The sequence below is a fragment of the Nycticebus coucang genome, chromosome 3 (assembly GCF_027406575.1).
Source record: "Nycticebus coucang isolate mNycCou1 chromosome 3, mNycCou1.pri, whole genome shotgun sequence".
Classification (NCBI taxonomy): Eukaryota; Metazoa; Chordata; class Mammalia; order Primates; family Lorisidae; genus Nycticebus; species Nycticebus coucang.
Genome location: NC_069782.1, coordinates 71,119,434 through 71,145,749, shown reverse-complemented (window position 1 = coordinate 71,145,749; position 26,316 = coordinate 71,119,434). Strand labels below are relative to the sequence as shown.

General features: G+C 51.9%; 3 protein-coding genes and 1 non-coding gene across 7 annotated transcripts; 2 read left to right on the top strand and 2 right to left on the bottom strand.

Annotated features, from left to right (window-relative positions):
- Positions 1–645: 645 nt before the first annotated feature.
- On the bottom strand, positions 646–10,334 carry DDA1 (DET1 and DDB1 associated 1). 3 transcript variants are annotated; one of them, XR_008379056.1, is made up of 6 exons: positions 8,098–10,160; positions 4,899–4,979; positions 4,614–4,665; positions 3,423–3,484; positions 1,223–1,400; positions 646–821 (listed from the first exon to the last, which is right to left on the bottom strand). XR_008379056.1 is itself a non-coding variant. In XM_053586449.1 (5 exons), exons 1-5 carry the CDS (start codon positions 10,196–10,198, stop codon positions 1,290–1,292), a joined length of 309 nt encoding a protein of 102 aa, XP_053442424.1. In that variant the 5' UTR covers positions 10,199–10,334; the 3' UTR covers positions 646–1,289. The 3 variants fall into 3 exon arrangements, 2 of the variants coding, with proteins under 2 accessions (XP_053442424.1, XP_053442423.1); XM_053586449.1 differs by lacking the exon at positions 8,098–10,160 and adding an exon at positions 10,196–10,334 and having other exon boundaries at positions 646–1,400; XM_053586448.1 differs by having other exon boundaries at positions 646–1,400; positions 8,098–10,155.
- A 1,348-nt stretch (positions 10,335–11,682) lies between these two features.
- Positions 11,683–14,436, bottom strand: MRPL34 (mitochondrial ribosomal protein L34). 2 transcript variants are annotated; one of them, XM_053586443.1, is made up of 3 exons: positions 14,158–14,436; positions 12,580–12,931; positions 12,168–12,307 (listed from the first exon to the last, which is right to left on the bottom strand). In XM_053586443.1, exons 1-3 carry the CDS (start codon positions 14,434–14,436, stop codon positions 12,282–12,284), a joined length of 657 nt encoding a protein of 218 aa, XP_053442418.1. In that variant the 3' UTR covers positions 12,168–12,281. The 2 variants fall into 2 exon arrangements, with proteins under 2 accessions (XP_053442420.1, XP_053442418.1); XM_053586445.1 differs by lacking the exon at positions 14,158–14,436 and having other exon boundaries at positions 11,683–12,307; positions 12,552–12,890.
- Positions 14,437–14,574: 138 nt separating this feature from the next.
- Positions 14,575–23,908, top strand: ABHD8 (abhydrolase domain containing 8). Its single transcript, XM_053586432.1, has 5 exons — positions 14,575–14,734; positions 16,118–16,874; positions 19,742–19,912; positions 20,062–20,278; positions 23,201–23,908. Exons 2-5 carry the CDS (start codon positions 16,126–16,128, stop codon positions 23,369–23,371), a joined length of 1,308 nt encoding a protein of 435 aa, XP_053442407.1. The 5' UTR covers positions 14,575–14,734; positions 16,118–16,125; the 3' UTR covers positions 23,372–23,908.
- LOC128582753 (U6 spliceosomal RNA) lies at positions 20,824–20,935 on the top strand. The gene has a single exon (XR_008379199.1). It is a non-coding gene; the product is annotated as a U6 spliceosomal RNA (small nuclear RNA).
- Positions 23,909–26,316: the final 2,408 nt, after the last annotated feature.

Here is a 26,316-nt window from a genome sequence, read left to right as displayed (position 1 = left end):
CTGCACTGGGCCAGGGCTGGCTCCACCACTCCTCATATGTGTGACAGGAACCAACCCTAGCATCATTCATCCCTGGGAAAGCTGGGTAAGCCCCTCCACTCTGTAATATGGCTCAGACACTCACCTGGAGTACTCAGCTCCCAAAGCCGAAACCCAAGATCCTCCATGCCCCCTACATCCCCAGGCTCAGACCCAGACCCAGCACACCCTGATGGGTGAGGGGCTCCTGTGAGTGGCCATGGCACTTAGTATACCTCCTCTCTGACCCTGGGCTGGCCACACAGGCCAAATGCTGTCTCTGCTGTCACCACTGGCCCCTAGGCAAGGCTGGACCATCCCCACAGTGGTTGGTGGGTGTGCCACCCTGCTCAGTAGTATCCTGCACGTGGGACTGACCCCAGCTCCATCTTCGGCACCACAGACTGTCTCTCAGGGATGATGTGGTCTTCAGGGCACCTTGACAGGGGAGGCAGAGGGGCTGGTCCAGGCAGATCTTGGCCTTGAACATGGTGACTGCTGCAAGCCCACCAGAGAATCCAGCCGGTGGCCCCTGGGGCCCCAGCACCGGGGCCCTTCTCACTCCTCTTGGTGATGACAGGAGCCTCTGTCCGCTGGGGCTGAGGTATGTGGAGCAAAGACGCAAGGTCGAGTAGGAAAGATCCTTTTATTGGGGTGGACACGGAGCACACACTAGTCCATGATAAAATGACTTAAGAGTAAGATCCGGAAGGGCCGACTTCTCCCCTGCACGGACGCTCAGAGTGAGGTCTGGGCATGGAATAGTTCCCGGTGGAAGTGAGACAAGGCCGAGTCTCAAAGGCCTGCACCGGTGGGTGGGAGGGGGGAGAAGGCTGCTCAGCTGTCCAGGGGGGCAAGGCCACCTGCCCCCACCCCTGCCGCCCGGCCACAGCAGAACCCCCAGCATGAAACCCTCACAGACACTCTGGTTCTCTGGAGGGGAGCGGGGCAGGAAGAAGGAAGTGGTGGGGGTGAGGGTGGCAAGAAGGGTGAGGAACAATGTTACTGTTTTGTTTGTTTTTTTTAAAAAGCATCTACCAACATCATACTACTGGGTCTGACATCCCCTTTAACCAACGCTTGATACATGTTACAGCATAAATAAAAACTCAAGGAAAATAAATACATCAGCTCCTATGAGGTTGGAAGTGGTGTGGACGGCGGGGTGTGGGTGGGTCAGCAGGGAGGCGGGCAGGGTGCTTACACACGGTGGACAGGCAGGCAGGCGATCGAGGAGCAGACAGGGCCAAGGCACCTGTAGGGAGTGAGTCTTAAGTGTCCTCGTGCATGTCTGGACTGTCGGTCCGTGCCACCTTGCGAGGGGGCGCCGAGCTCTCGCCTTCAAGTTCCACTTGCTCCTGGTCTCTCTTCTTGGCGGCGTTCTGGGGGATAGAGGAAGACAAGGCTGTGACAGAGGAAGACAATCTGCTGCCAGCCCAGATCCCTATAGCAGCATCACAGAGCTGGGCCTGAAGTAGGCCAATGTGACACCAGGAGCCCTGGTAAGGCAGCCCCCACTCCAACCTCACCACCAGGATCTGCCATTAAGCTCTACCCAGAGCAACCCCTGGACCCATGGCCACTGACAGGAAGGTGTTTCCTGGACACCACTAGGGCCCACCACCATCATTTGCAACAACCCCCACACAGCTGGTTTCTCAAACACTCAGAACAGTGATCCACCACACTGAGGGCAAAGAGTACTCAGGAGCCTCCTAAGTACTCTTTGTTCTCAGAGAACCACTGTCTGTGAGGATTTCACGCTGGGAATTCTGCTGTGGACAGGCAGCAGGGGCAGGTGGCCTTGCCCCCCTGGACAGCTAAGCAGCCTTCTCCCCTCTCCTCCCCACCAGTGCAGGCCTGTGAGACTCGGCCTTGTCTCACCTCCGGACATTGTTATGGAAGAAAAAAGTACTAAGGTCTGGGAAAATCTCCTTTCCCAGCTGGGGGGAATCAAAACCTGGGGAGGGGCGGCGCCTGTGGCTCAGTCGGTAAGGTGCCGGCCCCATATACCGAGGGCGGCAGGTTCAACCCAGCCCCGGCTGAACTGCAACCAAAAAATAGCTGGGTGTTGTGGCAGGCGCCTGTAGTCCCAGCTACTCGGGAGGCTGAGGCAAGAGAATCGCTTAAGCCCAGGAGTTGGAGGTTGCTGTGAGCTGTGATGCCATAGCACTCTACCGAGGGCGATAAAGTGAGACTCTGTCTGTACAAAAAAAAAAAAAAGAAAGAAAAAAAAAACCTGGGGAGGAGGAAAGGTGGGCCCTAGTCACTGTCAAACATTCAATGTTAGTTGAAAAAACAGATTACCACTGGGCATGGTGGCTCACACTTGTAATCCTAGCACTCTGGAAGGCCAAAGTGGGTGAAATGCCTGAGCTCAGGAGTTTGAGACCACCCTGAGCTGGAGCGAGACCCCATCTCTCAAAATAGCCAGGCATTGTGGCAGGCACCAGTAGTCCCAGATACTTGAGAGGCTGAGGCAAGAGAATCGCTTTAGCCCAAGAGTTTGAAGTTGCTGTGAGCTACGATGCCAGAGCACTCTACCAAGGGTGACAAACTGAGACTCTGTCTCCAAAAAAGAAAGAAAAAACAGATTGACCATGTTGCAGAACAACACTCAGAGATTTCCATTAAAAAGAAAGAAAGAGGGGCAGCGCCTGTGGCTCAAGGAGTAGGGCACCGGCCCCATATACCAGAGGTGGTGAGTTCAAACCAGGCCCCGGACAAAAAAGAAAGAAAGAGGTGGCGCCTATAGCTCAGTGGGTAGGGCGTTGGCCACATACACTGAGGCTGGCAGGTTTGAACCCAGCCCGGGCCAGCTAAAACAATGACAACTACAACAATAACAAAAATAGCCGGGCATGTGGCAGGCGCCTGTAGTCCCAGCTACTTGGGAGGCTGAGGCAAGAGAATTGCTTAAGCCTAAGAGTTTGAGGTTCCTATGAGCTGTGACTCCGCAGCACTCTACCCAGGGTGACAGCTTGAGACTCTGTCTCAAAGAAAAAGAAAAGTCCCATTGTCAGGCAACCTCTGAGAAGGGGTTCAGAGTGCCAGAGGTTGGCCGAGATGACTTTACTACATTATACTCCCATGTTACCTAGATTTTTAATCATGTGTACATATTTCCCCATTCGAAAAGATGATAGGTCACAACACCTAAGTTTAGGTACTGCCAGGGCTGTAGGAGGCCCAGTCTCCCCCTTCCTGAGTACCAGAACCCTTGGCCTCTGCACAGCCATTCAGGAGGGAATGCTCTTCCCTCTCCTGGGTTGCCTGGCAAACTCCTACTCAGCCCTCAAGGCCCCACTCAGGCCACCTGAGTCTCTCCCCCACTCAGAACCCTCTGCAGGGCACCATGTCTATCTGCACCCTCAATCCCAGCACCTGAACACCGCATACTTTACCTTTTTGTCCCACTGCTGATGTAGGTAGCGCAGGAGAATGTTTGTCTTTTCTGTCACGATGACTAAAGGAGGAAAAACAGAAAGTCACAGAAGAGGTGGCAAAGGAGCTAGCTGCAGTGGCCTAGCCTTGTGGATGGGCTATGCTCCCCACTCCCTGGCCTCCTGACCTGTCTCTGCCCTAAGTGGTCTTTCAAGGGCTAGAAATCAGCAGCCCCAACTGGAGAGACTTCCAAAAGCCCAGTGATTTCACTTCTCACCAGACACATGGCCACTAAGAGGCCTGAGCCAGCTGTTCTTCCAGGTCACTGCTTCCTATGTGCAGGATCCCATCCTTGAGCAGGGATGAACCCCAACACACAGGTATGTGTAGACAAGCAGCACAAATCTACACAGTGGCACCCCATGATCATGAACCCCATCCCAGGAGTCTCCAAGTGTTCAAATGGATAGATTCTGTTTTTTTTTTTCCTGAGAGTCTCACTATATTGTTCAGGGTATATGCCTGGGCTAAAGCGATCCTCCCACCTGAGTAGCTGCCCAGCTTGAACTCTTTCTTTTTCTTTTTTTTTTTATTTATTTTTTATTTTTGGCCAGGGCTGGGTTTGAACCCGCCACCTCCGGCATATGGGACCGGCGCCCTACTCCTTGAGCCACAGCCGCCGCCCAAGCTTGAACTCTTTCATACCAGTTAAAACACCACGACCATGTCCTCCTGCTCTGTGGGCCCCTCTGCCTGGATCCCCTTTCCCTCACTGCCTGGCCCAGGCCTGGCTGGATATCCACCCCAGGCTCCTGTTGCCCTCTGTTTTGCTTCCTCCCTGCCCAACACTTGTGTTAAGGTCTAAGTTTTTGTCTGATTTGATCTAAGTGGGAGGGACAGGGCCAACTCGGGCCCCATCTGGGTTGGATGTGGGTACCAGCATGTGTGGCAACCAGGAGCCCAGAGAAAGCCAGGTTTTCTGCAGCTCTGGAGGGAACAGATGGCATCCTTGTGTGCACTCCCAGCCCAAACCTTCCACAGGTCACCTCCAGTACCTCCTCCACCCAACCCTGCATTCAGTAGCTATAAATGAATCTGAGCCAAATCTCTGGCCCAGGCTGAAGCTGGAAGTCACCTCTACATCCCGCACTGTGGTCCCTGGACCCCACCCCTCAGCAGCGAGATGGGACAGATTGACTGAGGCCACTTACTCTGTTCAGACGGGTACTCTCGAGTGGGCAGGTAGACTGAGGGACGTCGGTTCTGTGGAGGAGTTGGAAAGGGGTGGGTTAGAAGAGAAGGCGGGCCTAGGGTCCCCCTACCCCTCAACTTAGCACCCAGCCTTTAATGCAGACCAGAAGATACACAAGGATGTGGGGTGGGGCTGGACTTGAAGGTTGGCCTCAGTTCCAGCCAAGACCCTAACTGGGAGATGCCCGCCACCTCCAGCCCCCCAGTGGCTCCCCATCCCTCCCAGTTCCAGAACACACACTCACGGAGGCTTTGCACACGGAATCGGCATGAAATCGACTAAAATTGCTTTTGTTGTAGACAGGCAATCCTTTCAAGAAATCTGCCTAGAAGATATGATATAGAAGATGGTAAGTGAGAAAGTGGGCAACTTGCTGAGTCCTCCTTTGAGTACTTGTGGGGATGGGCTCCTGGGGCACTTCTAGTTTCTTTCTGCCTACTTTTCTTATGGGTCAAGTGTTCCAGAACATACACTGAGTTACCTGATGCATGCACTCCAACAACCAGAAAAAAGTAACCAACCTGGGATAAGCGCACATTCTCTGGAAGGGTCCATACAACAGCCCCATAAGTAGGCAGGAGGTAGGGAAACTGAGGCTTGGACAGAACGGACCACTTTGTTAAGAGTCACACTGTAGGCTGGGTGCAGTGACTCACACATGTAATCCTAGCACTCTGGGAGGCTGAGGCATGTGGATTGCATGAGCTCAGGAATTCAAGACCAGCCTGAGCATGAGTGAGACCCCATCTCTGCTAAACATAGCAAAAAAAACAGCTGGGCATAGTGGTGGACGCCTATAGTCCCAGCTACTTGGGAGGATGAGGTAAGAGGATGGCTTGAGCTCAAGAGACTGAGGTTGCTGTGAGCTATGATGCCACAGCACTGTACCCAGGGTGACAAAAGTGAGACTGTCTCAAAAAAAGAAAAAGTCACACTGCAACAAGTCAACAGCAGAGCAGAGAGCTGGACATGGCCCTTCTACGAGCCCACAATGAAGGGGTGGCTGCAGTCTCTCTGGGCACAGCTGTGCTTGGTAACATTAAACTCCTAGGACAGGGCTTCCTGGCCTCCTTTTCCACAGAGACCTTTCTACCAAGGCCTTTCTACCTTTCCAAGGCCTTTCTATCTTTGACAGAGACCTAGGATGGAGAAAGACTCATCTATCCTAAGAAACTCCACTAGCCAGCTTGACAATAAATGCAATCAGAGAAGGAGGAGAAGCCTGGTCTGTGGGAACCTTGGCTATACAGAAACAACAACTGAGGGTTCAACAAACTTCTGATGTAGAGAAAAACTCAAAAATCCAAGTTTGAACATGTTCTTTTCAGGTTTTTAAAGCTAGCTCAGCTTTTTAGATAATGTTGTCTGAAGCAACCATGTCTGTGACCAATCAGCTTGGGAGCTGCTCCTGGGGTCCCCTCGCCCCAAAGTTAGTCCCAAGGCCTGAGCCTGCCCTGTCAGTAAGGGGAGAATGCAATGTCCATGCCATGGAGGATAGGCCCTTCATGGGAAGAGGGACAGAGCCTGAGAAGCAGGTTGTCCCTTCTCAGCCAGTGGCTTCTTGGAGAAGGGGGCTCAGCTGCCCATGTTTTGGGGCCCAAGTGGCACCAGGTAGCCAGCAACAACAGAATCTGTCCACTCTCCCAAATCCCTTTTATTTTATTTTTTTTATTTTTTGAGACAGAGTCTTATTTTGTTTCCCTAGATAGAGTGCACTGGCATTATAGCTCACATTGACCTTAAACTCCTGGCTCAGCTCAGTGATCTTCCCAGCTCAGCTTCCTGAGTAGTTAGGACTGCAGGTACCCATCAACACATCTGGCTAATTTTTCTATTTTAAGTAGAGATGAGGTCTCACTCTTGCTCAGATTGGTCTAGAACTTTTGAGCTCAAGTGATCCTCCTGCCTCAGCCTCCCAGAGTGCTAGGATTACAGTCACGAACCACCATACCTGGCCACCAAGCCCTTTTGACCTGCCACTGTCAGTCAGGCCTGGGGTGGGACAGCAGAAAGGGGTATATCTGGTGTAGGGTTTTTCCAAGCCCCATCCTGGACCAGGTGCTTCCCGAGTTCCATCTCACTATGTATGATCTCATAACCCAACCAGGCAAGAGGAGGTATCTCCCCATCAAAGACAAGGAGACTGAGGCAGAGAGGTCACCCAGTCCCAGCAAGAAAACAAGGGGGCCAATTTGAACCCAGGTGTGGCCAACCTCAAATGCCAAGATCCTTCCATTATCAAACATGCCTAAAAATCCAAGGGCTTGGAGCCCCTATAGATTATAGGATAAGAAGGTTGACCCATCCTCATCCCTGAAGTCAAAGAGAGCCACCCTAAGAGAGATTGCTCTTCAGACAATTTCCCACCACCCTTTGGGACAGGCAGGAGCAACAGTGTCCTCACTTCCACAAGGTCCAGTCCCTCTGCTGGGCCAGCCTGGGAAGCTGGAACGTTGCTGGGGGGCCTCCCCTTCCAATCTAGGAGGTGGCCCTCATGTCTGGCTGACACACTGCCTTGGGGCCAAACCTTGGAGTCCCCCAAACCTCCATACCTCTCTATCCTAGGACTCCAGCCCCAACTCAACCATGGACTATGGGGTTAGCTTCAATCACTCAGCAAGGTTTTCTTAGGCCCCTACTATGTGGCAGGCCCCAGCTGGTACCAGGGCTCTGGGTGACCCTCAACAGACCTGCTCCTACCCTCAGGGAGCCACAGGTGTGGATCAAGGAGCCACACAGCAAATGGGAAGTAGCTATGGGAATGGGGTAACTCTAGGGTACCATGTAAGGTCCAGGACAGTGACAGCCAGAGGTCTGGCCTGCCCAGAGGCAGTGATGCAGGTGCTAAGACCTAAGACCTGTCCCCTCCACTCCTAGTGTGGCTCCCACTGGTCTCGTCACACCCTCTGCCACCCTCCAGGAATGCCCTGTGTTTCTCCATGTGAGAAACACCTACTAGACCCCCTCCCCATCTCTTCACTCCCCTACACCTCAAAAAACTCTCCCAGAGCTTCGCTCACACCCAGATGAGGTCAATTGTTTACATGTCCACCTCCCTGGCTGGACTGGCACCTTCCTGAGGGCAGAATGACTCAACCCTGGGCCTCTGGCAGAGCTCACATGGGGCTGGACAGCTGAGTGGTGAGTGGTACAGAAACTTCAGACCTACTGCACTCAAAACTGTATATACCTCCCTGTGTGACCTGGGGTTAGTGACCTCCCAGCCTCTTGGCCTCCCCTGTGAAATGGCACATTCCAAAAGGGTCACCTCCCAGAGTTTTTCTAAGTCTCAACAAGACAACACAGGGAAAGCTTCCCACAGAGGGCAGCTGTGACCATCAATGCCTTTGTGCTGAATAAATGAATGAAGACAGAGTAGAGGCCACACTTTCTGTCAGTTAAGCTGGAAATCAAGGCCTCAAGACACAGGAGGAAATCCTCACCTCTGCCAGGTAAATCAGCCACAGCAGGGTCCTGAAGCCATCTACTGCCTCAGCAAACATGCACTGAACACCTGTGTGCCAGTCCCACTGCTACCTGCACCAGTGACTCAACAAAGAGAGAGGAATAGAAACATTGTGCCAAGAGAGGAGACAGAGACGTGTGGGTTTTCCAAGGTTAGAAAAGGCCTCATTCATAGGAAGAAGAGCACTCCAGGCAGAAGGAGCAGCAGGTACAAAGGCCCTGGGGTGGGGGAGAAGGTCACATGAGAATGACTTAAAACAAGGCCAGTGTGGCTGGAGTTCACAGATGGAGAGGTAAAGAGAGTGCAGGTGAGGTCACAGAGGTGAGCAGGGGCCTTGGGAGTGGGACTGAGGAACTGGAGTTTCATCCCAGTTACAACAGGAAGCCCTGGAATGTTTCATAAGTTAAAAGTGGTACAATCTGACCTATATCTTTAAAAACTCATTCTAGAATTAGGTGAATTATGGATTGCCAAATGGGTGGGATCAAGGCAAGGAGACCAAGGAAAAAGCTAGGGCAGGCACTGAAGCAGGACACTGGGGAGGGGAGAGCAGTGGCAGTACAAGGACAAGAGTGAGAAGCCATGGATGGCTTCAGGTGTGCTCTGCAGAGCCAACAGTACCCTCTTACGACTGGGTATGGAAGATGAAGTTGTAGCAATAAATCAAAGATAAAGGGCGGTGCCCATAGCTCAGTGGGTAGGGTGCCAGCTACATATACTGGGGCTGGCGGGTTCAAACCTGGCCAGGGCCTGCTACAACAATGACAACTGCAACAAAGGTTAACACCCAAGGTTGGTGACTTGCACACTAGCAACCCACCTTCTCATTTTCTTCTGACAGATCTTCCTTTGCCCATTCCCACCACATTCCAAGGACTGTGGATTGTGGGCTGGGCTTCTGGGCCAAGAGGAAATGGGCTCTTCACTTTTTTTTTGTAGACACAGTCTCACTTTAAGGCCCTGGGTAGAGTGCTGTGGCATCACACAGCTCACAGCAACCTCCAACTCCCGGGCTTAAGTGATTCTCTTGCCTCAGCCTCCCTAGTAGCTGGGACTACAGGCGCCCGTCACAACGCCCGGCTATTTTTTTGTTGCAGTTTGGCCGGGGCGCGTTTGAACCCTTGGTATATGGGGCAGGCGCCTTACCGACTATGCCACAGGCACCGCCATCTTCACTTATCTTAACCAGATCTCCGATCACCCCTGACAGCCCTGAGGATCCCAAATATGGGGGGGCTGGGAAAAGGCTTTAGCTCAACTCTTAGGCTGGGTCACTGTCCCACTTTACAGGTAGGGAATGGATCCCCCAAAGCACAAGACCCATAATCTCAGCACGAGTGAGTGGCCCAGAGGGGATTTTTAACCTCTCAACAACCAGTTTCAGATTATTCCCACCTCAAGATGAGGAGACAGCTAGGAGAGGATTTAACCAACCCTGTCCTAAGCCTTTTGCGACATCAGTTCCCAAAACTGTCACAACTCTGTAAGGTTCGAACTAACACTACCCTCATTTACCAGGGACAGGCCCTGAAGATCAGAGAGATGGAACTGTTCACCCTTAGGGACAGGTGGGGCCCCAGAATGGAGGGGGGTGAGGTCAGAACCCTGGGGGACCAGGGCAGTCGGCAATGTCGCACTTCCTTTGGCGACAAAGCCCCGCATGTCGAAATGTCAAGCCCCTCTCCTCCCGCGACCCCCAGGCTGGCCTCCCAAACTCTCCAGAACTGAAGAGGCCCAGGTCCGGCGCACTGAAACGAAGCAATAGCTGGGAAGTCTCGGAGGACTCCATCCCCACCCAAGGCGATTTCCGGGGGGAGCCACGACCCGGAAATGAATGAGTTGTCAAGGCCTGGAATCCTAGATGAGGTCAGGGGCTGGGAGAAGGGGCTGGGGCGGGGTCAGCAAGGTCACAGCAGGGTCCGGGGGTGGAAGGTCACAGGTCAGAGTGAAGGGTGGGGCCGGGCCTGAGGGGCCGCGCAGGGTGCTGAAGGGCCTCGGAGTATACTAGAGGTGGGTGGGCCCTCGGCGCCATTTTGTCGAGCGGAGAGAGAGTACGGGCCTGGCGCCACCCTCACCATCTTCTGTTTCCTCCGTCGCCTCCTCAGCCACCGCCTCAGCCGCCGCCGCCGCCGCCGCCGCCGCCACAGCCTCCTTAGTCGCCGCCGCACAGTAACTTCCAGCCACAGCACAGCCCACCCTGATGGCACCTCTGCCTCTCCGTCATTGGCCCGCACCCTAGCCCCGCCCCATAATGTGGGTGCTCTGCACACTCCCATTGGGCACATCTGACTAACTCACACGTCCATTGGTCGCCACGCCTCCGCCCTTCGTGGTCAAGTTCGGTTGAGAGAGCAAAACCCCGCCCGATGCTTGGAAGGGCTGGGAAGTGAGATCCAGCAGTGGGCGGAGGCCACGCGTGAGAAATCTCCTGGGAGTTGTAGTTCACGACTCCGGGAGGTTCCACAGACTTTTCTTCTTTCTAGTGTTTATTGAGTTTTTAGAACCTATCTCTTGAGGTTGTCACAAAAGCTGCAGAAGTCCGGCTGCGCCTGTGGCTCAGTGAGTAGGGCGCCGGCCCCATATGCCGAGGGTGGCGGGTTCAAACCCAGCCCCGGCCAAACTGCAACAAAAATAATAGCCGGGCGTTGTGGCGGGCGCCTGTAGTCCCAGCTGCTCGGGAGGCTGAGGCAAGAGAATCGCGTAAGCCCAAGAGTTAGAGGTTGCTGTGAGCCGTGTGACGCCACGGCACTCTACCGAGGGTGGTACAGTGAGACTCTGTCTCTACAAAAAAAAAAAAAAAAAAAAAAGCTGCAGAAGTCGGGACTGCTCCTCCTTGAGGTACCAAATTGAATTTAGCATATCTAGACAGGTCCAGCACTAGCCGCTTGAATTAACTTTGAACCGACAACTTAGACCCACTTGATTGAACATTTCTGTGGCTCCCTAATGCCCTAAGGATCCAGTCCCACTGCTTCAGCCCCAGTTACAGGCCCTGCTGGCCTCCCTCGCCCACCCTGTGTCCTCACTCATACCCATTCCGTCCTCCTGGGCTCTCCCAGACCCTGTCCGTTTCTCCAGGAAGCTTTTCCTGATTGCTTCTTCCCAAAACCAAGTGAGGCACCTCCTTTGGGCTTCTACAGCTCCCACAATTTCTCTCCCAGCCCTGACACCCACCCCTCGTGTCCCAATTGCCCAGGTACATTATACTCTTGTTAGACTGACAGCCCCTCCCGGCTATGGACTGGGCACTCAGTACATTTCAAGTGTTCAATAAGTTGCTAAGTGGAAACTATTATGTATTATTATTACCCCAACAGTAACAAAGCAAATGAGAAATGAACATTTCATTTTATAGGAGCCAAATGAGCCTCAGAGGGCTAAAGCCTTGCCCAAAGTCACACAGCCCATCCCCAAGGGGCAAGTGGAGAATTTGAAACCCCCCAACTTAACACCAGCCTTCCCAGACCTATAAAAGTCAAAGCATATATAAGACACATGGAGAATTTGACATGTATTAGACATTTAATATTTCAAAATGATTGATAATTCTTTGGGGTGTTAAGTTTTATGACTGTTTTAAAGAGCTCTTATCTTGGAGAGATACATTCTGAAATATTTACAGAATAAATAATCTAATGCCTGAGATCAGCTTCAAAATAACCAGAATGGGGCATGACAAGTTGCACGTAGTTAGTAGAGCTGCGTGCGTACTGGGTAGACGGGTTTCGTCGTACTACTCTGTGGTCTGTTGTGCATATTCAGAATTCTTCCTAACTGAAAAAAGCGTAAAAAGGAACTTGGCAAAGTTTGACTTCCACTCCCATCCAAACTTCTCCTCCTGGGGGAATCTCACAATTTGGAGAACACTTATGTCCGCGTCTTTACTGCTCTAGCTTCCTGCAAAAACAGCATCAGGGAAGGTAGAGGAAAGGGAAATGCTTTAATAGGGGTCCCGCCGGCAGCGTTGGGCTCCTCAATGGCTCAGCGACTTGCGGCCCTTGAGCATGCGGCGAAGGATGACCTGGACGCCAGCCGGCGTGCTCAAGCGCCGGATCCAGCCGTGCTTGCGCTTGCGTTTGATATTGCTGGGCTGATACTCGTTTCCGCGCGCCTTGCCCCGCGCCTGCTGCAGGGTGGGAAGGCCCCAAACGTCCGGGAGCCCTAGCCAGGAGCAGGGTTGGAGCCACCTGCAGAGGTAGAGAGACGGCGAGATAAGCCAGACGGGGGTGCAGTATGACCTGACCTCAGGACTCAACATTTCTCAGCCTCAGCTTCTCCCATCTGTGCGGTACAGTCTGGCAGCAAAAGGCGCTCCATAGATGGGCAAGGCATTGGCAGGTCCTATGAGCGGTAAACACCTGGCCTCAGCCTCTGACGCCGCCCTTTTTCCCAAATTCAGGGAAGCGTACCCCTGAAAGACTCAGGACTCACCTGCCACCCAGCAGCGCCGCCGACCTACCCGCGGGACCCAACAAGGATCCGACAAAGAAAGCCATGTTCAGCCGCAGGTCCCGTGATTCCGACAGCCTACAGTTCCCGAGCCGCGAAGCAAAGGCTACTGGGAAATGTAGTTTCTCCTGCTTCGGAGAACCAGCCACCGGGAGTGCCCAAAGTTGTAGTTCTACGCCTGCGCGCCACAGAAGCGCGCACATGAGCATCAGTGCCCTCGAGGTGGTGTAGTTCTTCACATTGAGCAGTAGGTAGCAGACGAATGACACCTTATCATGCGCGTGCGTACAGGACATTACGTCCCGTCCTCTGCTGGAGTTACAGTTCCCTCTGTGGACCGGAGTGGGGTGGCCGTGGCGCAGCTGGTGGCAACAGCAGGAAGCGACTGGTTAGTCTTCCCAGCCCCAGCAGGAGCTGGGCAGATGGCACACAGCTGGCTGGCAGCTATTCCCCAGCCGAAACCAAGTCTCCGCCCCTTGGGCAGGAAGCCCAGGAGGCCTGAGTTCAAGCTGGCTGGGTGTCCTTAGAATGGTCCCTGCCCCTCCCCAGGCTTCAGTTTGTCAATATGGAAAGCTTGCCCTTAGCGATCTTACCCCCTTCTGGGCCCTAGAAAAATTTTCTAATACTCAAAACAGAACATGCGCCTTCCCCTCTCCCCCAGCTCACACACTCTCCATTGCTCCTTATTGCTGCAGGGGAAATATCCAGCTCTGCCGGCAGACATGCAAAACCCTCTACGCACAGATATCCTAAATTTCAGCCACACTCTCCTCTCTGCCTATGTTCCCCAATCCATCCTTTAAAATCCTCTTCTCCAATCCTTGTTTGTCCCTTCCTCTGGCACAATGCTAACTTGATGGGGCTCTCCCAACGTTGCAGGGTTCTCTCTAGAGCTAGACCTAGGACTGAGTCTGTACAAGTGCCCGAATATTACTCAGCTTGGAGCGGGCCCAGAGGGGGTCGTTGGGGAGTGTTTGCTGAATGAATAAACTGTGTAGTCTTCCTGGAGTGCCTTGAGTAGGCAAGAGTGGGTGGCTGGCTGGACCTAAGGGAACTCTGGCAGCAAATTCCAGAGGATGGGAGCAGGCGAGCAGCAAGAATAAGCAACCCCTTATCCTCTGAAGCCCCTCTTACCTGCGCCTTAATTTAGCGAAACACTAACACAACAATAACAATGCTAATAATGTATTGAGCATTTACTATATGCAAGACACCGTGATGGGTGCTTTACCTGTAGAGCAAATTTATGAGATAATTAATTTCACAGAGAAATAAACGGAGGCTCAGGGAAGTGACTTGCCCAAGGTCACACAGCAAAGGTCAGAGGCTGGATTTGAGCTCTGGGCCCTCTGACTCTGGGCTTTCCCGGAGGCCTGCCTTAGCTCAGCCAGGAACACAGAGCCAACAGTTAAAGTAGCTGATTGTGAAATTCCAATTCCTTAATTATACATAGCTCCAAGACTTCTGTCTAAAGGTTTAGCAAATAACAGTTTCCAGGATTTGGAATCACAATGCCGCGAGTTCAAGTCCCAGCTTTGCCCCTTGCCTGCTTTTAGCCCTTGGGCCCTTTATGAGCCTGTTTCCCCACCTGAAATTGAAAAGATCTGGCAATCTCTGCTTCTAGAGTGGAAAGGTCAACACAGAGACAAGACTGGGGGCTTCGTTTGGAGAGGACCACCGTATTGTTCAGAGATAGGGACTGGCTGGGAAAACCCATTCGCAACGAGGGAACCCAGATGTCCACTCCCAGGAGTCCCGCAGACCTAAGGGTGCAACCCCATCTCCTTTGGGCTAGGCCCAAACCCTCCCTCCACCTCCGCGAGCCCCTAAAAGAGGAGGGGCTGTTGCTCCAAGATCCCGCCTCCATTCTGGAACTGCTGCCTCTGACTGGGCATCTAACTAGGCCAGATCATTCCGCAGTTGCGGTAGGTCGAGGTGCCCGCCTGTCGGAGCGCGTCCCCGCCCCCGAAGGGGAGGAACTTAAAGGGCTGGCTCTCTTCGCGGCTGTCGGATGCCCCTGCACTGTGTGGGATCCGCGCCCGCCGGCTAACACGCTGCGTTCCGGATCCCGCGCCACCATGTAAACGGCGCTGGCAGGCGGACGCTGGTTTCTCCGCCCGAGACCCCTCCGCCTCAACCCAGCCAAGCCTGTGGCCCTAGATGAGGTGAGCGGGAAGCGGGCGCCAGGAGGGGAGATAGAGGCCTCCGGGGCCTCCTCTTCTGGGTGAGGGGATTATCTGCACAGCCCGCTTTCTGGCTCCTAGGAAGCCACGGAGCCCCACTGGCCCCGACCCCGCCGCAAGGATGACGGGCACCTGGGAGGCGGGGAGTAGGCTCTGGGAAGAGGGGCCGGCGCAGTGCATTTGCGCTTCCCTTCGCAATCAGGGATTAGAGCCCCATTCAAGGTGGAGGCACGGCCTACTTCCCCTCTAGTACGTCTGAGGCCACTGCGGGGCCAGTCGTTGGCGTGCCTTACCCTGGCTGTGCCAAGGCGGGGGGCTCGGGGGTTTATCCTATATCTGGGCCCTAGACAATGGGGGTGCACTGAGTGGGTATCCCCCTTGAGTTATGTAACAGCCTGTGGTTGCCATGGACACGGGGGCAAGGGTGGGCCAGGGAGTGGGATGGAGGCCCGGAGGCCCCCATCCAAGGCCTTGTTTTATCCATCCTCCTTTCTATTGCTGGGAACTTGTTTTGCAGATACCAGATCCCAGGCTATACAGGGAAGCTTCCTCCCAAACTGTCTGGGCCTCAGCCTGTTCCTCCGTGACACAGGCCCAACACATCCCTGTCTTGGGGAGCTGGGCAAAGTCTTCTGAGGCTCTGTCCCAAAAACCCCTGCCACAAGGCTTCATCTTTCGTGGGTTGGATTCGGAGGCCAGAAGCCTGGGATGGGGATTCACTGAGATTTGCAACATTCTAGATGCCTTAGGCATTCTAGATGCCTCAAGATATGTGAGTTAGTGAAAGAGGAAGCATATGCTAGAATGAATGGGCTTACAAGGGCACACTGATAAAAACTTCAGCTTTGGGCGGCGCCTGTGGCACAGTCGGTAAGGCGCCGGCCCCATATACCAAGGGTGACGGGTTCAAACCCTGCCCCGGCCAAACTGCAACCAAAAAATAGCTGGGCGTTGTGGCGGGCGCCCATAGTCCCGGCTACTCTGGAGGCTGAGGCAAGAGAATCGCTTAAGCCCAGGAGTTGGAGGTTGCTGTGAGCTGTGTGAGGCCACGGCACTCTACCGAGGGCCATAAAGTGAGACTCTGTCTCTACAAAAAAAAAAAAAAAAAAAAAAACTTCAGCTTTGTGGGGAGAAGGTGTCTTCACGGCTGGGCCACATTTGCTACAATGTGTCCCCTCCTCCAGGAACCCCCATGGACTTCACCACTTTCTCTGTGAACACCTATGGGGCCCTAACAGAACATCTTGGTGCCTTGGCTGGCCTTCCAGTCTGGCTCACCAGACCCAGGTGCAGGGAGTGGGTTCTGTAGGGGTAGAGGTGTCCCATTTAGATAGCCCCTGAGCTGGCTGCTGCCCCCACTCACAGGACACACCATGTTGACTGGGGTGACAGACGGTATCTTCTGCTGCCTGCTGGGTGCACCCCCCAACTCCGTAGCACCGCTGGAGAGCGTCGAGTCCAGCGATGGGTACACCTTTGTGGAGGTCAAACCCGGTCGTGTGCTGCGGGTGAAGCACGCTGGACCCTCCCCAACCCCCACCCCACCTCCACCATCACCACAAAATTGTGCCCAGGGGGACAGATCTGGCTTGGTCCACTGCCAGCGCCGGATCACTGTCTACCGCAATGGGCGGTTACTGGTGGAAAACTTGGGCCGGGCACCTCGAGCTGACCTTCTGCATGGGCAGAACGGTTCTGGAGAGCCGCCGGCTGCCCTGGAGGTGGAGCTGACTGACCCAGCTGGCGGAGATGGCCGCTCAGGCTTGGGCAGTGCCAGCAGTGGCAATGGTAGTAGTGGGCGGCGGCGGCGAGCCCGACGCCCCAAGAGGACCATCCACATTGACTGTGAGAAGCGCATCACTAGCTGCAAAGGCACCCAGGCCGATGTGGTGCTGTTTTTCATCCACGGTGTTGGCGGCTCCCTGGCAATCTGGAAGGAGCAGCTGGACTTCTTTGTACGCCTAGGCTATGAGGTGGTGGCACCTGACCTGGCAGGCCATGGGGCCAGTTCTGCACCCCAGGTGGCTGCAGCCTACACCTTCTATGCACTGGCTGAGGACATGCGGGCCATCTTCAAGCGCTACGCCAAAAAGCGAAACGTGCTCATTGGGCATTCCTATGGGTAAGTTAATCCTGACATGGTGAAGGAGGATGAGAGGCCAGAAAGGTACCATTAACATACGGAGCCAGACAGGGATTCTTGTCATCACTGCTGTTGTTTCACATTGTTTTATTTATTTATTGAGACAGAGGCTCACTCTGCTGCCCCCACCTACAGTGCCCTGGCATCATAGCTCACAGCAACCTCTCACTCTTGGGCTCCAGCGATCCTCCTGCCTCAGCCTCCCATGTAGCTTGGACTACAGGTGCCCGCCACAATACCTGGCTAGTTTCTCTATTTTTAGTAGAGATGGGGTCTCGTTCTTGGTCAGGCTGGTCTGGAACTCCTGAGCTCCAGCAAAAATCCACCTGTCTTGGCCTCCCAGAGTGCTAGAATTAAAGGCATGAACCACTGCACCTGGCCAGCACTACTGGCATTTGGGGCCAGCTAATTTTTTTCTGTGAAGGATGGTAGGATATTTAGCAGTGTCCTTGGCCACTGTGTATTAAATGCCGCTAGCACAATCATTTAGTGTTGATCATGATCATCAAAAACATCTCCAGACATTTTCAAATGTCCCTTGGTGGGCAGAATTACCCCTTACTGAGAACCACTGCCTTAGACTAAATTCAAAAATTGGCTGCCCTAGAGATCCCTGTACAGTCTGGAAGGACTATTTGTATTCCTGTAAATTCTACATATTTACAAAAGCATAGATTTTTGTAATTCACTTGCCTTTAAAGAGCTAGTAATACCATCTAAAACTTCCTCTGTGGAAGGCTTTGGGCCTTGGGGACAAGCCCCCACTGCCAGTTGGCCCCATTTGCACTTTTACTCAAGAAGAAAGGCAAGATTAGATCAGCCAGGCAGGTTACAAACCACTGTTTTATAGATTGTAGCCCATGCAATTAACACAAGAAAAGGAATTACATAAGTATCTGAAAGAAAGGAATCCAAGCTGAGAGGTAACATAGCTCTTATTTATATGATAACACCCCCAAAAGTTGATGCTTATGATAAATGATTCCTTTAATTAGATGAAAACCCATCTACATAGTTGCGTGACCCTATAACAATGACATGAGGTCAACATATTTACCTCTTCGGAAATTTGAAAACTGAACCTTAGAGAGGTTAAGCAACCTGCCCAAGGGCATATAGTCATTGGCACAGACGGGTGTGTCAGAGTCCTGGATTCTGTCCCTGGTTGAAGCAGAAGTTTGCAAACTTTTTTTTTTTTTTTTTTTAGATAGAATCTCACTCTTACTCTGGGGTTGAGTGCTGTGCCAACATCTTAGTTTACAGCAACTCAAACTCTTAGGCTCAAGTTATCCTCATGCCTTGGCTTCCTGAATAGCTGGGACGATAGGCACCCACCACAATGCCTGGCTAATTTTTTCTATTTTTAGTAGAGATGGGTCTTGCTCTTGGCAGCCTCCCAGAGTGCTAGGATTATAGGCATGAACCACCACAGCCACCCAGCCTGCAAACTTTTTCTTTTTTTTTTTTTTTTTTGGATTTTTGGCCAGGGCTAGGTTTGAACCGCCACCTCTGGCATATGGGACCGGCGCCCTACTCCTTGAGCCACAGGCACCGCCCTGCAAACTTTTTCTTAAGGGGTAAGATAGTGAATATTTTAGGTTTGCAGGCTATACAATCTCTGTTGAAATTTCACAATTCTGCTGTTGTAGTGCAAAAGCAGCCAGACATGTATTTACAAAACATGTTTCAAATCTCCAAATTTCTAAACTTTATTTATAAAACAAGCACTAATTCACAGACCATCATTTTTGCTGACCTGGAGGGAATGAGGAACTTGACTCTGGGGAACTCTTCAGGCTGCACCGCCTTTCTACCTTGCATAAGGCAAGCAGATATGTCATACCTAAAGGGAGGTGGGAAAATATCCTTAAAGGGATGGGATACACAATACACAGGAAGTAGTGACCTGCTTTGGCAGTCAGAGGGTTTGTTTGATCAGATTGCTTTTTTTCTGAGAGAGAGAGTCTCACTACATCACCCTTGGTAGAGTGCCATAGCATCACTGCTCACAGCAACCTCCAACTCTTGGGCTTAAGTGATTCTCTTGCCTCAGTCTCCCCAGTAGCTGGGACTACAGGCACCTGCCACAATGCCCATCTATTTTTTTGTTGTAGTTGTCATTGTTTAGCAGGGCTGGCCGGGTTCAAACCTTCCAGCCCCAGTGTATGTGGCCAACGCCCTAACCACTGAGCGATAGATTGCTTTCAATACTTGGTGATAAGTAATTTTTACCCCTTTGGGGGTAATGGTGACTTTAAGAATCTGATGAAAGTGGCTCGGTGCCTGTGGCTCAAGCAGTTAAGGTGCCAGCCATATATACCAGAGCTGGTGGGTTCGAGTCCAGCCTGGGCCTGCCAAACAACAATGACAACTACAACCAAAAAATAGCCAGGCATTGTGGTGGGCACCTGTAGTCCCAGCTACTTGGGAGGCTGAGGCAAGAGAATCACTTAAGTCCAGGAGTTGGAGGTTGCTGTGAGCTGTGATGCCACGGCACTCTACCCAGGACGACAGCTTGAGGCTCTGTCTCAGAAAAAAAAAAGAATCTGATGAAAATTTTGAATCCAGAGCCTCTCTTTAAAGCAAATTTCATCCTCAACACTCAGTCTCATGATTCTGGCCCATTTGAGATACCCACCCGTCTCTCACTCCACCAGGTACCCATGTACCCCAGGGGAAGAACCTTTTTTTTGTTGTTGTTAATACTGATGTAAAAGTACAGGGGAAGAATCTTGATCTTTAAGAACCTGCCTCTGTAGTGAAGGGAGAACATTAACTTCCTCACTGCCTATATTATGCTGACTGCCACCCCTCGATCTGCCCCACTACCCTCCCACTCTGGGCAGTGTCTCCTTCTGCACATTCCTGGCACATGAGTACCCAGACTTGGTGCACAAGGTGATCATGATCAATGGCGGGGGCCCCACAGCGCTGGAGCCAAGCTTCTGCTCCATCTTCAATATGCCCACCTGTGTCCTGCACTGCTTGTCACCCTGTCTGGCATGGAGCTTCCTCAAGTGAGTGCCCCTGAATTGGGTGGGAGGGGATTCTGTGCTGCTGGGGCCGGGACTGACATTGGGGGTACCCCTGGCAGCCGGGTTGGCATGAGGGGCTCCAGCATGTGGCTCCAGTGCTTATACTAAAGCACATACCTCCAAACCACCAGGGCTGGCTTTGCCCGCCAAGGGGCCAAGGAGAAGCAGCTGCTTAAGGAGGGCAATGCCTTCAACGTGTCATCTTTCGTGCTACGGGCCATGATGAGTGGCCAGTACTGGCCTGAAGGCGATGAAGTCTACCACGCGGAGCTCACCGTGCCCGTCCTGCTTGTCCATGGCATGCATGACAAGTTTGTGCCAGTGGAGGAAGACCAGCGCATGGCTGAGGTAAGAATGGGCATCTAGGGTCTGCCACACCCCCAAATTCCCTGCTTGGAGCCCAGGGACGTTGGCCTCTAAGATGGGCATGGTCTTTAGATATGAACTACATTGTGTTTTTATCCCAGGCAAATGGGAGCATTAGATCTAGAATCAATGGTAGAATTCATATAGCAGGGCTGCCCTGAACAGGTGTTAACAAGTATGCACCATCCTCAACGCAGGTAGAAGTCCCTCTTCACAGCTGGGAATGTAGGTAAGAAACCAATGACTGGCCAGGCACAGTGGCTCACACCTGTAATTTTCTGGGAGGCTGAGGTGGGAGGATCACTTGAGTTCAGCTGTTCAAGACCAGCCTGAGCAAAATGAGACCCTGTTTCTTCAAAAAATAGAAAAATTAGCTGGGGGTGGTGGCATGCACCTGTAGTCCCAGCTACCTGGGAGGCTGAGGCAGGATAATTGCTTGGATCCAGGAGTTTAAGGTTGCTGTGATCTAGGCTGACACCACTGCAGTCTAACCTGGGCAATAGACTGAGACTGTCTCAAAATGAACAGTGCTCATACTAAAGCACATATACTAAAATTGGAATGATACAGAAAAGAGTAGCACGAGCATGGCTCCTGCACAAGGATGACATGCAAATTCATGAAGCTTTTCATATTTATGGAAACCCAAGTGCCCATCAATCCATGAATGGATTAATAAACTGTGATATATGTATACCATGGAATACTCTTAAGCCATTAAAAAGATGGAGAGTTTACATCTTTTGAATTTACTTGGATAGAGTTGAAGAACACTTTTGTAAACTATCACAAGAGTGGAAAAGCAAGTATCCAATGTACTCAATACTAATATGAAGCCAGTAGACAAACTAATACATCCCCACATGAGAGAAAAACTCAAGTTTAATTCAAGTTGGAGGGAGAAGGAAGGGGTATTGGTGTGCTCCTACCTAATGGGCACAATATAAGGGTATATGGCACACCTTCTGGGTGCAGGACACAACTACAACAGGGACCTTACCTAATAAACATAAAGATTGTAACCTAATTGTTTGTACCCTCACATTAATCTGAAATTAAACAAACAAAAAAATGAAGAGGATCCTTTTTTTTTTTTTTTTTTTGAGACAGAGCCTCAAGCTGTCACCCTGGGTAGAGGGCTGTAGCATCACAGCTCACAGCAACTTCCAACTCCTGGGCTTAAGCGATTCTCTTGCCTCAGCCTCCCAAATAGCTGGGACTACAGGTGCCCACCACAATGCCCGGCTATTTTTTGGTTGTAGTTGTCCTTGTTTGGCAGGCCTGGATCAGATTTGACGCCGCCAGCTCAGGTGTGTGTGGCTGGCGCCTTAGCTGCTTGAGCTACAGGCACCGAGCCAAGATAATAGAGGATTTTTTTTTTTGTAGAGACAGAGTCTCACTTTATCGCCCTGCCCTCCATAGAGTGCCATGGTATCACACAGCTGCTCACAGCAACCTCCAACTCCTGGGCTTAAGTGATTCTCTTGCCTCAGCCTCCGAGTAGCTGGGACTACAGGCACCCACAACACCCAGCTATTTTTTTGTTGCAGTTTGGCCGGGGCTAGATGTGAACCCGCCACCCTCAGTATATGGGGCTGGCGCCCTACCCATTGAGCCACAGGTGCCGCCCTAGAGGATCTTTAGATAAAAATTCCCTAGAAAAGGTCATGGGATCCTCAGTACTTAGAATAGCTCTGAACTGGTGGGTTTTTTTTTTTTTTAGACAGAGTCTTACTTTGTCACCCTAGGTGGAGGGCTGTGGCATCATAGCTCACAGCAAACTCAAACTCTTGGGCTTAATTTTCTTGCCTCAGCCTCCCAAGTAGCTGGGAGTACAAAGGCGCCTGCTGTAACGCCCAGCTATGTTTAGAGATGAGGTCTCGCCCTGGCTCAGGCTGGTCTCGAACTCATCAGCTCAGATGATTCACCCACTGTGGCCTCCCTCCTAGAGTGCTAGGATTACAGGCATGCATCATTGCGCCTGACCTTTGAAGTGGTGGTTCTTAACCAGGGATAATTCTGCCCTCAAGGGACATTTGGAAATGTCTGGAGTTATTTTAGGTTGTCACACTGAGGATGTGTAGAGATCTATGGGTATCTGCCGGGTGGAAGCCAGAGATGCTGCTGAACATTCCACAGTGCACAGGACAGCTCCCTAGGCAAAGAATGATCAAGCCCCAATGTCATTAGGGCCAAGGTTGAGAAATCTTGCTTTGGCATGAAAGGCCTTGTTTGTCTATCTTTCTAATTACCTATCTGGTTGATTCTCACCCAGGAGTGACTCTGCCCCCAGGGACATTTGGTAATATCTGAAGACTTTTTTTTTTTTTTGAGACAGTGTCTCACTATGTCGCCCTCAGTAGAGTACTGTGACATCACAGCTCACAGCAACCTCCAACTCTTGGGCTTAAGCGATTCTCTTGCCTCAGCCTCTCAAGTAGCTGGGACTACAGGTGCCCGCCACAATGCCCAGCTATTTTTTGTTGCAGTTGTCATTGTTGTTTAGCAGCCCCCTTGTATGTGGCCAGTGCCCTAACCACTGAGCTATGGACACCCAGCCGAAGACGTTTTAAGTTGTCATATTATGGGTGCATGAGGGTTACTGCCACTGGGCATCAAAGGGACCAGGCAGGAGATGCTGCTGAACACCCTACAGTGCACAGGACAGTCCCCAACCCCAAAGAATGATCTAGTTCTAAATATAGTGCTAACATTTGGAAATCCTCCTGTAGGCAGTTAATAAATAATGAATACCTAGATGGGGTCCACCAGGATGATAGGCCATCCTCCAGCTCTCCCTTGTATAGAACTAGGAGGATGAAGGGTAGACCACACCCTGCCCACCATGCATGAATGGTAGGGGAATCTCAGCCTGACCCATCCTGAGTCCCACATCCCCTGCAGATCTTGCTCCTGGCCTTCCTGAAGCTCATCGATGAAGGCAGCCACATGGTGATGCTAGAATGCCCTGAGACGGTCAACACACTGCTCCACGAGTTCCTGCTCTGGGAACCCGAGCCCTCGTCCAAGGCTCTGCCCTCGCCCCTGCCGGCGCCTCCAGAGGAAAAGAAGTAGCTGCCAAGCCAGCACGGCATTGCTTGGTGAGCAGAGCAGCAGGAAGATGAGGCCAGGAGCGGGCGCCAAGTCCGCAGGGCGGACCATCCGGGTCGGCCTTTTGCTCTGATGGGCGGGGTCAGACCAGGAAGACGTCCCCAGGCTGGTTGGGCGTGGTGTGGCGTCTGAGGGATGCCTAGTTGGACGCTCAGTTCTCTGCTTCTGTCCTGCAAGGCCCGTGTTTTCCGGCCAAAGCCAGGACCCCCGCGGAAGATGACCTTGTACAGAAGTCCCTCTTTCTTACCCCTCCGGCCAAAGACACGGCCAAGACAGGCCCTCCCCACCCTGCTCTCTGTCTTCCGTGTCAGCCGTGCTTTATCCTGGGACTCCCAAGCCCCCTAGGAACCCTCAGGGCCCTGTCCCAGGGCCCAAGACTCTCCCTGTCCCCTCATTCCTCTGCTCTGGGAACTATCCTTGCTTACCAGGGTAGGGAAGGGGGACTGGTGCCACTGAATCTACGCATCTCAACTTGTAACTCAATAAAAAATGACAATCGGAGTGTCCAGACCTGTGGTTGGTGACTGCAGAGCACACTGCCCTGAGCTTCAGTTTTCCTGTCTGCAGTCTGGGTTAATACTGGTGCCTACCCCTCAGAGCTGACCTTAAGAACGTTTGGGGTCCAGGGTCCAGGCTTGCTTTCTGAGTCCCTCATTCCCCCTCCCAGAATGCAGGGGCTATAGAGGCAGTATTCCCAGGGCAGGAAGGAGGCAGCTTATTAAGGAGCCCTTCCCTGGTGAGAAAGAGGAATGCAGCTGAGGTTGAGGTGAAGGTCAATGGATTATAACTGCCATTATTGATTGCAAACTGTTGAATGCCTGATGCCCATGTGTTCATTGAATCCCACTCATCCAACCCCACCCAGCAAGTTCCTGCCTCTTATTATCCTAATTTATTTATTTAGTAGAGACCATGTCTTACTATGCTGCCTAGGCTGGTCTTGAACTTTCAAGCCATCCTCCCACCTTGGCATCCCAAATTGCTGGGATTACAGATAGGAGTCACTGTGTCTGGCCCATTAGGGTCATCTTTGTCATGAAGATGGTCTTTCTTTTGAAACCACCAAATGTCTTTACTTTTTAGCCGGGCGTTGTGGCAGGCGCCTGTAGTCCCAGCTGCTTGGGAGGCTGAGGCAAGAGAATCGCGTAAGCCCAAGAGTTAGAGGTTGCTGTGAGCTGTGTGACATCATGGCACTCTACCAGAGGGTGGTACAGTGAGACTCTGTCTCTACAAAAAAAAAAAAATGTCTTTCCTTGTTATGTCTGGCTGAAGGACTTTTCTGCCCCAAGGCTGTGCATTTGCTCTTCTAACTTTTATTCCTTTTTTAAAAAATGAACCTGATGTTGTGAACCTGTCCTCTAAATTTTATTCTGATGCTTGCATATCTGGGTTTGTGTGCATGATACGAGAAAGGGAATTGTTCCTTTAGTTCTGAATCGTCCATTCTTTCCCCACTGGTTTGCAAGCCCACTGTTAGTTTAGACCAGGGTTTCTTACTGGGGGCAATTGTGTCCATAGGCAAATTCTGCAGACTTTTATTTATGTATTTATTTATTTTGAGACAGAGTCTCACTTTGTCACCCTCCATAGAGTGTAATAGCATCACAGCTCACAGCAACATCAAACTCTTGGGCTTAAGCAATTCTCTTGCCTCAGTCTCCCAAGTAGCAATGCCCGGCTATTTTTATTGCAGTTGTCATTATTGTTTACCTGGCCCGGGATGGGTTTGAACCTGCCAGCCTTGGTGTATGTGGCCAGCGCACCTAGCCTCTTTTTTTTTTTTTTGGAGAGACAGTCTCACTCTGTTGCCCCAGGGTAAAATGTAGTGGCGTCAGCCTGGCTTATAGCAACCTCCAACTCCTTGCCTCAGCCTCCTGAGTAGCTGGAACTACAGGCGCCTACCACAACGCCCGGCTATTTTTTTGTTGCAGTTTGGCCGCGGCCGGGTTTGAACATGGCACCCTCGGTATATGGGGCCGGCGCCCTGCTCACTGAGCCACAGGCACCGCCCGCAACCTCCAACTCCTGTGCTCAAGGAATCTTCTTGCCCCAGCCTCCGGAGTAGCGTCCACCACAATGCCTGTCTAGTCTTGGGGGGTGTCTCCTTGGTCGGGCTTGTATCAAATTCCTGAGCTCAAGCAATCCATCTGCCTCGGCCTCCCAGAGTGCTAAGATTAAAATTTCATCTCCTTTGGATCTTTTGGGGACTCTGGATTCTTTGTCGATGTCCTATCTATGTATCTCAGGGGTGATGGCATGATATGGCCAGTCTTCTGATAAAGTAAATTGCTGTCACTTTGTCAAAAGATTGGGGCCAGTCATGGTGGCTCATGCCTGTAATCCCAGCACTCTGGGAGGCCAAGGCAGGTGGATTGACTGAGCTCACAAGTTCGAGACCAGCCTGAGCAAGAGTGAGACCCCATCTCTAAAAAATAGCTGGGTGTGGAAAATGTATTCAAAACAATAAAACTTTGGACCTTTAAAAAAAAATAGCTGGGCATTGTGGCAGGCACCTGTAGTCCCAGCTACTCAGGAGGCTGAGACAAGAGAATTGCTTACGCTCAAGAGTTTGAGGTTGCTGTGAGGTATGATGACACCACAGCACTTTACCCAGGGCAAAAGCATGTGACTCTGTCTCAAAAAGAAAAGAAAAAAAAAGATGGGCTGCTAGGCGGCCTTCTTGTTTTACACCAAAAAACGGAAGTCCACGGTGGTGCCTGTGGCTTAGTGAGTAGGGCACTGGCCCCATATACCTAGGGTGGTGGGTTCGAACCCCGTCCCAGCCAAACTGCAACAAAAAAAATAGCTAGGTATTGTGGCAGGTACCTATAGTCCCAGCTACTTGGGAGGCTGAGGCAAGAGAATTGCCTAAGCTCAAGAACTGGAGGTTGCTGTGAGCTGTGACAACA

Bases quoted from the DNA above. Each gene is read 5' to 3' on its own strand.
- ABHD8 (XM_053586432.1), top strand. From the start codon at position 16,126: ATGTTGACTGGGGTGACAGACGGTATCTTCTGCTGCCTGCTGGGTGCA. The intron at 16,875-19,741 runs GTAAGTTAATCC...CACTCTGGGCAG, and splicing joins CTCATTGGGCATTCCTATGG to TGTCTCCTTCTGCACATTCC. The intron at 20,279-23,200 runs GTAAGAATGGGC...CATCCCCTGCAG, and splicing joins AAGACCAGCGCATGGCTGAG to ATCTTGCTCCTGGCCTTCCT.
- DDA1 (XM_053586448.1), bottom strand. From the start codon at position 8,157: ATGTTTGCTGAGGCAGTAGATGGCTTCAGGACCCTGCTGTGGCTGATT. The intron at 4,980-8,097 runs GTGAGGATTTCC...CATATCTTCTAG, and splicing joins GGCTGATTTACCTGGCAGAG to GCAGATTTCTTGAAAGGATT. The intron at 3,485-4,613 runs GTAAGTGGCCTC...TTCCTCCTTTAG, and splicing joins AGAGTACCCGTCTGAACAGA to TCATCGTGACAGAAAAGACA.
- MRPL34 (XM_053586443.1), bottom strand. From the start codon at position 14,436: ATGGAGGCGGGATCTTGGAGCAACAGCCCCTCCTCTTTTAGGGGCTCG. The intron at 12,932-14,157 runs GTGGGGAAACAG...TGTTGCCACCAG, and splicing joins CCAGATCTTTTCAATTTCAG to CTGCGCCACGGCCACCCCAC. The intron at 12,308-12,579 runs GTAGGTCGGCGG...CTACCTCTGCAG, and splicing joins ATCCTTGTTGGGTCCCGCGG to GTGGCTCCAACCCTGCTCCT.